General features: G+C 38.8%; 1 protein-coding gene across 1 annotated transcript in view; it reads left to right on the top strand.

Moving 5' to 3' along the window:
• TXNDC16 (thioredoxin domain containing 16) overlaps positions 1 to 15022 on the top strand; it is an 80936-nt gene that overhangs the window by 42163 nt on the left and 23751 nt on the right. Inside the window, exons 11-17 of the mRNA XM_040969122.1 lie at positions 420 to 586; positions 1302 to 1362; positions 4099 to 4222; positions 7626 to 7769; positions 8347 to 8406; positions 13736 to 13904; positions 14529 to 14665. Coding sequence (XP_040825056.1) covers positions 420 to 586; positions 1302 to 1362; positions 4099 to 4222; positions 7626 to 7769; positions 8347 to 8406; positions 13736 to 13904; positions 14529 to 14665 — 862 coding nt within the window. The remainder of the gene's footprint in view (positions 1 to 419; positions 587 to 1301; positions 1363 to 4098; positions 4223 to 7625; positions 7770 to 8346; positions 8407 to 13735; positions 13905 to 14528; positions 14666 to 15022) is intronic.

Here is a 15022-nt window from a genome sequence, read left to right on the forward strand (position 1 = left end):
TGTGACATATTCCTTACATTTCTTGAACTCCTGTATGTGCTTCTCGTTGTTGAGAAGAAGCTTTATAACAGGTGTTTTGAATTCCTTGTATTCCTCAGTTAACTCTAAGACTGGCAGAGGCTATTGCTCCTTTGCAAGGGAGCATCAGTAGTAATTGCTCCTTTGCAGGGGAACATCAGTAATATTCATGGTGCCTCTGAGTGTTTTATGTCTTATCCTTTCAGTGGTCAAAGAACTCATTCACAGGTGCATCAGGAACACTAAATTTAAGAAATTATGAGATCATTTCTGTCAAAGCTGGTCTTCTTTCAAAGTCTTGCTTTTTATTTGTAACTTTGTTAAGAAGTATAGTTTAGATTCAAATTTTGGAACATTATTGTCTCACAGTGAAAACTTTCTGCTCTGTGTTTTTAATGAAGACAGAAGTGGCTGAAGATCCTCAACGTGTTTCAACAGTTCATTTGCAACTAGGTTTGCCACTGGTTTTTATTGTTAGCCGGCAAGCAACATATGAGGCTGATAAAAGAACTGCAGAATGGATTGCTTGGCGTCTTCTGGGAAAAGCAGGAGTTCTCCTCTTGTTAAGGTAATTTTTTTAAGGTAATTTTTTTTTAATTTAAAGATTTTATTTATCTTCATTGGAAAGACAGATCTACAGAGAGTAAGAGAGACAGAAAGATCTTCTATCTGCTGATTAACTCCCCATGTGGCTGCAATGGCCAGAGTTAAGCCTGTTTGAAGCCAGGAGCCAGGTGTCTCCTCCAGGTCTCTCATGTAGGTGTAGGGTCCATAGGTTCTAGACCATTCTCCACTGCTTTTCCAGGCCACAAGCAGGGAGTTGCATTGGAAGCGGGGCTGGCGGGATTAGAACCGGCGTCCACATGGGATCCCGGTGCGTTCAAGGCGAGGACTTTAGCTGCTAGGCCATTGCACTGGGCCTTGTTAAGTATCTTCAATATTCATTGACAAGAATTTTTACTTTAATATGTGATAATCTGTTATGAATAAAATCTCTAAGATTCTAACAAAGCAAGAACCAGTTGCTGAGTTGAAGTCTGTACATTAATTTTAAAGGTAAAAATTGAGAAATTTAAACCTTCCTTGCTACATGAAGATGTAGATTAAGATGGAAACTAGAAAATCTAGTTACATTTCTGTGTAAAATTCCTCAAAATTAATTGTGATCTTTTCCATGAGCATCTTTTAGCGTAAGAACTTGCAGTTCTATGTTAGCTTGACATCCTGGATGATATTATTCTTCATATTAGTGATGTAAGCCACTTATTTCCATTTCGACAAAGGGACTCTCTGGAAGTGAACATTCCTCAACATGCCAATGTGGTCTTCAGAAGAACTGAAAAGGTTAGTTGTTATTGTTTCAGTCTTCTAAGTCTACAAAAGTTAATGCACGTGGTTCTGAAGTAATACATGGTTATTGTAGAAAAATATGTGAATTACTGTTCTTCAGAGTTAATTGCTGGCGCCAGTGCTGTGGTGCAAGAAGTTAAGCCAACACTTGGACAACAACATCCCATGTCAGAGTGCTGATTGAAATCTGTGCCTCTCACTTTTTGTTTTTTAAAAAAGATTTGTTTTTGTTTGAAAGGTAGATTTATAGAAGAAGGAGAGACAGATAAAGAAAGATCTTTCATTTACTGGTCCACTCTCCAGATGGGCACAATGGCTGGAGCTGAGCCAGTCTGAATATAGGAGCAAGGAGCTTTCTCTGGGTCTCTAACATCAGTGCAGGGGTCCAAGGCCTCGGACCATCCTCAGATGCTTTCCCAGTCCATAGCAGGGAACTGGATTGGAAGTGGAGCAGCTGGTACTAGAACCCATGGCGATGTGGTATGCCAGTGTTGTAGGCAGAGGACTAATCTGTTGAGTTATCATGCCCCTCCTCATGCTACTCAATTTTAAATTAGCTTCTTACTGATGTACCTGGCAAGTGGCTGAAGATGGCACAGTGGCCCAGGCTTTAGGGCCCCTGTCACCCACGTTGGGGGACCAGGATGGAATTCCCTGGCTTCAGCTTGGCCCAGGACTGGCTGTTGTATCCATTTGGGAAGTGAACTGGTGGATGGAAGATCTGTGCCTGTTGGTCTGTGGATCCCTTTTCCTCTCCCTCCAGCCTGTTCCCTTTCTGTCACTCTCTCTTTCAAATAAATAAATCTTCTAAAAAATCGAATTGCTATTAACATTTAATAGTTTTTCCATTCTAACAGGGATGTTTTATAATTCTTTGTAAAAAAAAAACTAAAAGCTAGGCCCGGCGTGGTAGTCTAGTGGCTAAAATCCTTGTCTTGCATGTGTCGAGATCCCATATGGGTGCTGGTTCATGTTCTGGCTGCTCCACTGCCCACCTAGCTCACTGCTTGTGGCCTGGAAAAGCAGTTGAATATGGTCCAAGCTTTGGGACCCTGCAACTGTGTGGGAGATCCAGAAGAAGTTCCTGCCTCCTGGCTTCAGATCAGCTCAGCTTCAGCCATCATAGCCACTTGGGGAGTGAATCGTCAGATGGAGGATCTTTGTCTTTCCTTGTCTCTGTAAATATGCCTTTCCAATAAAAATAAATAAAATATTTTAAAACCCTAAAAGCCTTTGTTACAGTAATAAGAGTATGTAATGCTATATATACAACTAGTGCTACTATATTTTTGTTTTAAGATTGTTTTCATTTATTTAAAAAACGTAGTGATCCAGAGAGAGGGAGTCACAGATACAGAGATCTTTCATTTGCTGGTTTACTACCCAGATGACTGCAGTGAGTAGGGCTGGGTCAGGCTGAAGCCAGGAGCCAGGAACTTGCTCTGTGTCACCCATTGGGTTGCAGGGATACTGGTACTTGGCCATCTTCTACTGCTTTCCCAGACTCATTAGCAGGGCGCTGGGTTGGAAACAGAGCAATCAGGACTTGAGGTGTAGGTGTTGGTTCATATGCAGTAGCCTAGCCTACTATGCTACAATGCTAGCCCTCCAATGTTACCACTTTGGTACTCTCAAATACTTGACTTGGGAGAATACCAAAAAAGAAGAACTAAACAGGCTGTGCCTTTTTCACCTGTTCATGTAAGCACCTCTCAAAGAACTTTGAAGAGTTCATGGGAATTTGGATAATCTTTTAATCCCACTTTTTCACAAACTTTTAAAGTCCCTTTCATGTATGCCCAAAAATATAGACACTGCTGAATACTCACATACTTTTTAAAGAAAAATAAGATTAAACTGTATAGATTTTTTTGTACAGGAAATTACATTTAATCACTTGCTTTTATTATATAATACTTGCTTTTGTAAATTGTTTTGAGCATCATTGATTTCTGGAAGAGAAATTTTATCAAAGGATGTGGCAATTTTTATGATACTTAAAATATATCAAATTGCCCTCCACCACCCCCGAAAGCCTTCCTTTTAAGACCAGGATTTGAAATTCCTTGTTTCTTATGTTTCTTTGTCAGTATTGGGATTTGTTGTCTTGAAAGATTTTTCTCCCCCTTGGACAAAAAAATGTTACTTTAGTCTATATATCTGATTACTAGTAAGATGAACTTAATAAAAAATGTTTCAGTTCCCTTGCATTTTCTATAAACAAGAAAGAAGTAAGATGTAGTGTCATTAGGTCCACTGGATGTTTTAGGAAAGAATAGTTGGTTGTGTTAGATGTTTAATCTGCTATGTTGTCTGGAAATGTTCGTGCTATCTGCTTTTCTCACTTAATGATACCACATGTAATTGTTGAGTCAGGACGGAGAAAAACCAATTTTCTCCATTAGAAAATGCCTTTCTTTAGGGGGAAGGCTTGCTGTCATGTGTAAAATGGTTCCTACAGTTCATTACTGTGACTGTGCAGAAGCACTTGAGACTTTAAGTTCCACTTGGTTTGAAGCAATTTTTTTTTTTCAGTAATGTGAACTATCTTTGTATCAAGGAAGCTTTGGATGTTCTTGTTTAAATAGCAATGATGAATGAATTTCTTTTTGTTTAGTTTTAAAATTTAAGTTCAGAGGTTTAGTTTCATTTTAGTATGAACTCAGATTTTTTTTTCTATTAAAATGCTTTGCTATATTTCAATCATTAAAAACTCTATCGTATTTCTAGGACGCACTTGTGGAATTTCTGGTGTTACATGATGTTGATTCAGTAATATCACATGTGGAAAATACTGTGCACATTGAGGCAGTACAGGAAGACGAAGAACCTGATGTGGAAGGACCAGACATAGGTACTGTGTCGCTGTGCTTCTCAGCCCTTTGCTGATGATGTATTCTTAGGATGAGCAGAATTTCCAGTGCATTAACTTTCTCAGGATGTGCACTCATACTTGATGGCCCTGAAGAACCCTGGAGAATTTTTTATTGCTGTTATGAAGAAGGCAGATTTCTTGGGTTTCCCAGTTAAACCCTTCTTAGAAGATAAGGGTACATGCCTTCTTCCCTCCTCCTTTCTTTCTTTCCTTGTTTTTGTTTTAATTTCGGTGATAAAGTACTTTTAATTTACTTTAAAGTCATAATCTTGATGTTCCAAGAAAGTAGAAAGACCACTGTTCCACAGGAATATAGATCAGACTAGAAACACTAATCAAATCATAAGATGTCAATTTCACTCTTGCACATTTAGCCTTTTTTTGTTCTCTATACTATTCAAACATATCTTTTAAAGAAGGAACTTCTCTTTTGCAACAAAATGTATGTAACTGGCGGCTCGTACACTTAGTGAAACAAGCCACACCCAAAAAAGACAACTACCGTATGTTTTCCGTGATTTATGGAAGGTGATAGAGATATTTATTTTGAATCACGCTTTGTCAAATCGATTAGGTAAGATGATGTAAGGAAGCTGTGTTTCATTTAGTGCAAGGCCATTTTTAAGGAAGTTTAAGCGAGAACATGTGCTTACATCCATTTGTTCATTGTCCAAACACCTATAATAGCTAGGGAGGGGAGCAGCCTGATGCCGGGATTTGGGAACTCTTTGCCATGTGGGTGACTAGATCCCAACTACCTGAGCCATCACCAGTTGCCTCATGCCAGCTTGTGCATCAGCAGAAAGCTGGAACCAGGAGCTTTAATTGGGACTTGAGCCTGGGTGCTGCAGTGTGGGATATTGGGTCCCAGCTGGTGCTTTGATTGCTCCACCAAGTGCCCGTCCTTGTGTAGTGTGACATTAGGCTTCTATCCTACCATATGTTTGCCATTGTCCTCACAGTAACTTGTTTGGCCCTTATGGCCTACACCAGGCTTAAAGAATTTACCCAGAAGCTGCGACATGATACGTCATAATTTTAATATATGTTGTTATCTTTGTCACTGTAAATAATCTTTTAATATATAAAGTATATCTACATAAATATTATTTATTTAAATAAGAAGTAAATATTTAATGCATATTTTAAATTTATGTGTAAAACATTTAATATATAAATTAATTTCAATATGTTATTTTCATCATGTGGTTTTGAGTGGCATAGGAAATAACTCTGAATAGTCTTTCCTTACTTCTTAGCAGCCATATCTGTTTATTTCATTGATGTTGTCACTTATAGTTCTGAAGAGTCCTGTGGTTTGCAAGGTTTGTCCCACACGCGTTATTTACATCAGCGCTTACACTCAGACTTAACTGATGATGCCTTCATTTTGTATCCCACCCATTTAGTAAATACTTGTTTTGTGTGGAGCCACCATCCTGTGCTCCAAGAAGGAAGTCATTTGTATGTACTGTTTCAGACAGCTGGCGTTGCTCTTCAGAGCTCCTGTCCGCAGCACTGTCATCATGTGGCCAGATGTGTGTTTTTCTCCCTCCTCACCTCATGCTTTATTCCTGTGAAGGCCTTGAGGTGGGGGACTTGCCCTGAGCTCTGCCTAGTAAGATTCATGTCCTCGGTGAGAGCTCCTTGTTTCCTTGCGGCTTCCTGACTCTGGAGCCTGATTGGCTTTTTGGTGCTGACCCTGTCTTAACCATCATCCTCCTTCTTCCTGCAGCCTAGTTCTGGTATTTCTTTTGTAACTTTCCCTTTATTTCTTTTATCTTAACTGTCTTCAGTCTGAAATCACAGTTGTCTCTGGTCCTATTTGATATTATGTCCATATAACTCACGGCCACTTTTACAGGAAAACTAAAAGGGGATGAGAAAAGAGTTTGTCTTTGTTATTCGACTAGGGCTCCCAGAAGAAATAGACAAAGTGTGAATCATAATGAAGAGGAACATGTATAACCAAAAACCATGTGTATGTATTCAGGAATGGGGAACGGTGGAGATGAGGAATGAATAATTTACAAATGAGGAGAGCTGGTTAGGAGAGGGTAGGGAAGTGGGAAAGGATATGTTGGAACAAACTCAGAGAAGGAAGAGGTAAGTTGGAAAATAAGAAATGACTGGTAGGAAAACTGAAATATAAAAATAAGAAAAAAAAACTATACAATAAGAAAACAAAACAAAACAAAACCCTCCACTGGTCTTGGTGTTGAAGGCATACCTTTTCAGTTTCGCAGAAGTAGAGGCTAAAGGTCCCTTAAAAGTTTGGCTGTTTGGTGGAGTGTTCAAGAGCCGGCTTCAGACACTGCTGTGCCATGTGCTCCTGACTCCACCTGCCTGAGAAGTGAACCCTGCGGGGCAGCAGGTGCTGGTTCCAGGAGGGAGAGCTGGAGGGGGCTTGTGGCCTCCCACCTGGCAGGTGTCCCTGTTGTGGGTGTTCAGGGTGTTTGGGAAGTGAACCATCGGATGAGAGTGTTCTGTCTGTCTGTCTCTCTCTCTCTCTCTCACTCACGGTTTTTCTGTCTCTCATATAAATAAAAAATAAAGACAGAAGGCTTTCTGATAGTCAGAATCCATTCACGCCTTCAAGCACTTGGATCGCAACCCCAAACCCTTGGCTGTCAGGCCTCTCTTAGCCTGCTGTGGGGCTTTCACACATCATTTGTTGCTTCAGCACCATCTTGTTTCAGTCAAAATTTCCTTCTCCGTCTACCCAAGTATATATAATTTTGTGTTTAAGAGCATTTGCATGTCTTTATGTCTGTATCTGATTTAAAACTTTATTTAATTCTCTGCATCACAGACTTTGGATCTCCCAGTATTAATCTCCCTGTTTAAAATCTTTTCCCAGGTGTTTTACTCTTCTTTATTGACTGGTAGCAGTTTCTGTGTTTGAGTGGTCAGTTAAATTGTCTAATTTGTCCATGCAGAGAAGTCCCGTGTGGTCCTGGACTATGTCTGCTTTCTTTGGTACTTTCCCTAGTTGTTCTCTGTCTGCCACAGTGCTTGGCGTGCAGTAGAAGCTAAACAAACATGGTCAAATATTCATGCTAAGACCTTTTAGTCTGGTAAATTAACGTATTTGTTAGAAACTGGATAGAAATATTTGTGTTTTCTTGGAGAAGAAAGGGAATGATTTGTTCTGGAACTGAGCAATCTTTATAATTTTGGGCTCAGAAAGCATCTCAGAGTCATTTCAGCTAGAAAGCCTGGCAACTGGAAAGGTTTCCAAATTTGCATTTTAGCTACCTAGATTCTGTGAATTCATACTTTTCATGAAGTATCAACTTTTCATAGGCTTGCCTATGTGAAGGATTTACACATTTCTAATTGTAAATCTATATTTGAATTGGTTTCTTTTCACACACTTTAGAGATTCAAGATGATGAGGTAGCAGAAACTGTTTACAGAGATAGGAAGAGACAATTACCTTTGGAGCTGACAGTAGAGCTAACAGAAGAGACTTTTGATGGGACAGTGATGGCTTCCGACACCCTGGTGCTCTTCTATGCTGGCTGTGAGTATGAATCTTTGGAGGAGACCACATTACTTATTCATATGTCTCAAGTACACAGATTTTATTTTTGCATTCTCTTTTACACTTTGGGAAATGGCATATATATATAACAAATGCAGTACACTACATATCTAAGTGATTTATAGTTGTAAACTGGTGTGTGTGTGTGTGTGTGTGTGTGCGCGCGCGCATGTCTGTCTGATTTAAAAACTGAAGGTTGATGTTTAAAAAGTAGCTCTCCGGTTAGTGAATTTTGAAGAGCTGTTGAATTTATGCTAAAAAATTTAATATATTCGTTGTACTGATTAATTGATGGAAGTATTTTGCTCACATGAGATTTTGAATTGTCATTTATTTATATTCTCTGCAGTAAGAATATAAAAAATTAGTTGTATTTTAAACTCTTATATATAGCTGGATAATTTATTGAGTATAAATACTCCAATGCTAGGATATTTCTTACTCAGAAATAATGATTTTGGGAAACCCTGAACTTCTCGATGTTTGCTATATGTAAATATAGGTGCTTTGGATATAGATAGTTCTGATATCCACTGAATTTTTTGTTTTAATACAGGGCAGGCAGTATCCATGGCATTCCTGCAATCCTATGTTGACGTGGCAGCTAAACTGAAAGGTACCATACTGTGGCATGCATATTTATTTTCTGATTCTGAAGTACACCTGTTTATGAAATTGCCTCATGCTAAAGATTTAGAACACCACCTAAAATTTCAGTTTATTATGCATATAAACATGGCTATTAGATCTCCAAGATTAAATGAGTTAGTCAAGAATATGAAAAATGCCCAGAAGCATTCGCTTTTGTTATATTCACAGTACTCATTAATAGGAAGTAGAGAACTTATGTATTAAGTATTTGTGACGGCTACACAGTGAAGCCAATAACTTCTTTGACTGATTTAAATTGTTTAGAAAGCATTTATTTTTGATATTTACTCTGTGCCAATTACCATTAAATACTACAGATACAAATTTGGCATCTATGGCTTAGCTTCATGGCCAAATGAAGATCACACATTCCAGTGTTCTTGAAGTTACATGGTTAGCTCCTTGTGGATTGGGATATTCTTTTTTTCTTTATTTTCTATTTATTTGAAATGCAAAGTGACAGAGAAAATGATCTTTCACCCATTGGTTCACTCCCCAAATGGCTACAATGGCCAGCGCTGGGCCAGGATGAAACCAGCAGCCTGGAACTCAAACTTGGTCTTTAACACAAAATATCTGCTGCCATCCCAGCAAGGACATGGGATGAGTAGGGAGATCTGGTAGTAAGAGAGGGTTATGATGGATTACTTGCGTATCATGTTTGTTTGAATGAGGCCTTGTATCTGTAGTATGATTTCCTCCTGCTCTGTTTATTTCTAAATAGAATCTCTAGATAAGATTATTCTCAGCTACCCTGGGACTAAATGCATCATTTAATTTTTGGGCTTATGAGTCTTTGTTGAATAAAAAAACAGGTAATCAACCCAAGATGTGGTTTCCTTTTCATATGTTCTTTATTAAAATGATTATTTTAATAATGAGATTAATAGGATTTTTGCAGAATCAACAGCTTAGTGTGCAAATGCACAGTACAGGTAATTATCACATTTTGTGTGCCTTGAAAGCTAACATTGTAACTTTGCAGATTAGGAAAATATTTGAATGTTTTGGGAATTTAGTCCTATGATCTGTTTTTCAAGTTTGCTTCTTGGTTAAAAAAAAAAGTCATTTTTAATCTTAAACAACAAGAAGAATATTTTTGTGCAGTCACAAGGTGGCAGCAAAAGGCAGTTTTTATACTTCCATAGAATTCCTATCAAAGATAGTCTGATTTTTTCCTGTCTGAATTCTTCTTCTTCTTCTTTAAAAGATTTCTTTATTTTTATTGGAAATTCAGATTTACAGAGAGAAGGAAAATCAGAGAGAAAGATTTTCCATCCACTGATTCACTCCCCAAGTGGCTACCGCAGCCGGCACTGAGCCCATCCAACTGAGACTTGTTTTCTGGGTCTCCCACGTGGGTTCAGGATCCCCAGGCTTTGGGCCATCTTCTGCTTTCCCAGGCCAGAAGCAGGGAGCTGGAAAGGAAGTGGAGCATCCAGGACACTAACTGGCACCCATATGGGATCCTGGCACATGCAAAGCAAGGACTTTAGCCTCTAGGCTACTGCTCTGTGCCCCTGTCTGAATTTTTAAATTATTATGTACACAAAGTATCTGGAAGTTAACACTTTTGGCATCATAGAATATGAGATAATTTACATTGAAGCATCACTAGATACTGAAACCATTTTATACAAAAGAAAAATTTTAAATGAATAACTTCAGTATAAGTAGCCCGATTTTTAACATTCTTCAGTGTTAAAAAAATGACACCATAGTTTGCAGTGTTGCAAGGACGAGGGAATCTTGCTTGAAGCGATGATGGATGCGAGGAGGATGAATGTGCGTGGGAGGGAACTCTGCTGTGTAATGGCAATGTGTTGTTGAACACCTGCATGGCAGTTTATATTATGGTACTCCAAACATGCATCTGTTGATTTTTACTGATAAAAGGATAATTCTCAGTTGGGAAGGAAGGACTTTTGTTTGTAATATTCAGATACTACTATGCTTTCTAAATTTTGAATTAGTAAAGAAATACTAATGTGCATTTTACACATTTTTAATTGGGTACAACCTAGATAAGAGACAATCGGCTATGTGAGTAAAACACCAGCTATAACATCAACCAGACTGTGAACACTCAATCTAAAGTGCTAAGTTACTCTTTCCTTGAGGAGTAAGCAAGAATCTTTGAAGACAGAAGGATAAATTTTCATTAGAAAAAATTTGGTGATATTGAAATACTGCATTATACATTTTATTTTTAATGGGATTTTTGAAGAAAAGACTTTATCTGTTTATTTGAAAGGCAGAGTGGTAGGGAGACAAAGAATGATCTAGACAGAGATGGAGAGGTCTTCACTCTGGAGTCAGTCCTCAGACGTCATGAACGGCTAACTCTGGGCCAGGCCAAAATCTAGAATTTGCATCCTCAGCCAGCTCTCCCATGTGGGTAGCAGAGGATCAAGGACTTGAGCTATTATTTGGTGTTTTCCTAGGCACCTTAGATGGGAATTGGATTGCAAGCAGAGCAGCTGGGATTTGAACTGGCACTCTGGAACGGGATGTGGGTGTCCAAAGCAGTGGCTTCCTTGTTGCACCACGTCAGTGTCCCCGAGCACCGTTAGTTTACATTTAGCTTACATCCTTCTATCCTTACCATTAGAATACATTTCTTCCTTCCAGTAGCTGCATTGTGATGCTACTGTTTTTGGTATTTCATCTTTGATCACCAATGACTTATGTATTTTAGAGAAATTTTACATGACAAGTAGGAGTTTCTGTTTGGGATTCCACTGTTTTCCTAGGCTAAGTTCAATTGCACCTACTTAGACAGTATAACTGCCTGAAGCCCTGATTGAGGTTCACGTCTGTCTTTTATTTATGTAAATCCTGAAAGTGTTTCCTGTACAGAGAAGACTCAGGATGCTGGACAGTGAGTGATGAGCGAAATAGACTCAGTTCCTGCTCTAAGGAAGCACTCTAGGTAGACAGAGACATTAATCAGATAGACACATAAGAGTATGGAATCCATAACTAGAAAGGGAAAGAAGGGGATGGCGTTGTGACAAAGAGGATGAAGCATCTGCCGTGATGACACTTGCCTCCCATATGGGCAAAGGTTCTGTGGTCCTGGCTGTTTTACTTCCAATTCAGCTCCCTGCTAATGCTATAGGAAAAACAGTGGAGGATGACACAGGTGTTTGAGTCCCTACACTCATGTGGGAGGACCCACATGAGCTGCTGCCTCCTGGCCTTGGCTTGACTCAGCTGTGGCTGTTGTCGCCATCTGTAGAGTGAATCAGTAGGTGAAAGATCTCTCTCTCTCTGTCCCCCGCACCTTCCTCTATCTCTCACATTCTCTCTCTCAAATATATAAATAAAGATTTTTGAAAAATACTTATTATTTTTATTTGAAAGAAAGATTTACAGAAAGAAGGGAAGCCATGGAGAGATCATCCAGCCACTGGTTCACTCCCCAAATGACCACAATGGCCAGAGCTGAGCCAATCTGAAGCCAGGTGTCAAGAACTTCTAGGTCTCCAACATGGGCACAGGGTCCCAAGGCATTGGGCCATCCTCCACTGCTTTCCCAGGCCACAGGTGGACAGCTGGATGTGAAGTGGAGCTTCCTGGACAAGAACCAGTGTCCATGTGGGATCCTGGCACCTGGAGGAGGAGGATTAGCCAATAGAGTCATCATGCTGGGCCCACAAATATATATACATATATCTAAATATAAAATCATTTTATACAGAAATGATTTTGTTTATAATATTCATTTTATATACAAATAATTTAAAATATAATAAATAACATAAATTATAATTTACATAATTACATATGAATATGTAATTTAACAAGTTATAGTATAATATATATGCTATATAATATAAATTATAATAATATATGTTATTATATATATTTTTTGATATTCTCTATATATTTTTAAGTAAAGGAGGTTGGCTTTATAAAAGTGTTTTTAAGAGCATCTGTACAAGGTGGAGAAGGTGTAGAGATGGCTTCCTTGAAGTAGTCACATATGATGAGAAAGCTCTGACCCTGTAAGGTTGAGAGTAGGGGCTAGGACTTCACCAGATCTGAATTTTGACAAGATGTCTCTAGTGTTAGCTTAGGGCTATGGAATTCAGGGAGTGACCGAGAAGCCTATTGAGTTATCCAGGAGAAATGGTGGCCAGAGTGGAGACACAATGGACAATGGTTAGAAATATTTAAACTTTGCCTAGTTAAATGGAAAAAGACTTACTGATTAGTTGGCAGGGTGTTGGGGTGGGGGCAGGAAGTGCTGTCGCTCAGGAGGAAGGGGTGGAAGATGATGGTTTGCTGGATTGAAACGATGCTTCATTTTACACACCTTGAGTTTGAGGCTGCTTCTACCCAAAGGGAAGTAGGGAAGGCAGTGAGGATTTCTGGATCTGACACTCAAGGAGGAGTTGGGGGTGAGAGGTACAAGGTCTGGGTTTATTAGATTGTTGACAGTTATTGCCTAGAAAAGAATCTAACACAAGAACACAGACCCCTAAAACCACAGCTTGAGGAATTCTGAACTCCACTGGCAGGAGGTCCTACAAAAAGGGACCAAGAAGAGAAATTAAGTGGGAGAAAAGGTAGTAAGAAAAAGGTTGAAAAACAAGGAAAGAATATTTGAGAGAAAACAAAAGGGAATGGGAGGCTGGTACAGTGGGGTTAATGAGCTAAAGCTTCTGCCTGCAGTGCCAGCATCCCATATGGGTACTGGTTCTTGTCTGGATGCTCTACTTGTGGTCCAGCTTCCTGCTTGTGGCCTGGGAAAGCAGTGGAGGTCAGCCCAAGACATCCTCTGAGCTCCTGCACCCATGTTGGGGGGGGGGGCCAGAGGAGACTCCACGCTCCTTACTTTTGATAATAGGCTCAGCTCCAGCTGTTGGGGCTATTTGACCCAGCGATGGAGGGTCTCTCACCATCTCTTATGAATCTGCCTTTCAAATAAAAATAAATAAAAAGAAGAATCAGGACTGGCATCGTGCAGCAGGTTTGAGTCCTGGCTATTCCACTTTCAATCCAACTTCTTGCTCCTGCATCTTGGAAAGCAAAAGATGATAGCTGAAGTACTTGGGTAACTGTCAAACACATGGTAGACCAGATGGAGTTCCTTCAGCTGACTCAGCTTTAACTTCTATAAATGTGTTTGGAGTGACCAGCAGATGGCATGTCTCTTCCTCTCACTTTGTGACTCTACATGTAGATAAAAACAATTAAACATTTAAAAATGGGATACAGAAATCCTGGAAATTCTAAGTAGATGAGTTTGTGACATTAATATTTCTAAAATGAGTATTTTCCCTTAGGTACTTCCTCTATGCTCCTTACTAGAATAAACTGTGCAGATTGGACTAATGCATGCACTAAGCAAAATGTCACTGAATTTCCTGTTGTAAAAATGTACAAGAAAGGCGAGACCCCCGTAACTTACGCTGCTATGTTAGCAACTGAAGATCTCCTAAAATTTATTCAGCTGTAAGTATTCAGTTCCCTTTAACGTTTTCTAAATGTTTGACGTCTATGAAAGTTCTAATAGTCATAGTTTGTTGGTAAACTTTTTTGTTGTTGTTTTTCTTTTTTAAATTATTATTAATAACATTGTATTATGTGACACAGCTTTATAGGTACTGGGATTCCCCCACCCCTCCCCCATCTCTCCCCCCATGGTGGGTTCTTGTTGCATTACCACAGTTCAAGTTCAGTTGAGATTCCTTCATTGCAAGCATATACCAAGCATAGAGTCCAGCATCTTATTGTCCAGATAAGTTCAACGGCTTCTTGGCGAGACCTTCTCTGGTCTGAAGGTAGAGCCAACAGAGTTAAATCCCGATCAATTAAAAGCCCCTCGTTGGTAAACTTTGATTAGGTTAAGGAGGGTAATGAAATTGAGATCAAAGGTGAAATATTAATAGAGTTTGGGTATACTCTTACTTTGGTATGAAGTTTTTTTTTTTTAAAAAAAAGTATTCAATTTTGTTAATTCTGTTAGATTTTTATCCTTCCTAATACTTTGCTTGCAAAGTTCAGTAGCTTTTAAATTTTTAAAGTTGGAACTTATCTTTAAAGATTAATTTTGAATATAGTCCTGTGTTTTTCCAGCAACAGGATTTCCTATCCAGTGAATATAACTTCAGTCCAGGAAGCAGAAGATTACCTAAATGGGAAATTATATAAAGACCTGCTGTCCTATTCTAGTGTGTCAGTACTGGGACTATTTAGTCCAACCATGAAAACTGGTAAGTAGAGTTGGATTTTCAACATGTGGTTAAATGCCCTTGTTCATTCGTGTTCTAAATGAATATCTTGTTAAAGTATAGAGATTTGAAAATATAAAGATGTTTATAAAATCTATAATAATTTTCAGAGATAAATGCAGTTAAGTGTTGCTGTAATTCCTTTCATTTTTTTCTATGTATCTGTGTTTTGCATATTTATATATTCAAATGTAATGTGCTAAAAGTAGGTATCTTGATTAGTATTTTGCTGTTTTTATGTTATGAAGCATCTCGTTGGTGTATTTTTTCCATGTAATTAGTGCTATTTGTAAACATGGCTGCCTAATATTTGGCTGAAAACAAGACACATACATATAT

This window comes from Ochotona curzoniae, unplaced genomic scaffold (genome assembly GCF_017591425.1).
Source record: "Ochotona curzoniae isolate NIBS_2020 unplaced genomic scaffold, NIBS_Ocur_1.0 scaffold_4701, whole genome shotgun sequence".
NCBI lineage: Eukaryota > Metazoa > Chordata > Mammalia > Lagomorpha > Ochotonidae > Ochotona > Ochotona curzoniae.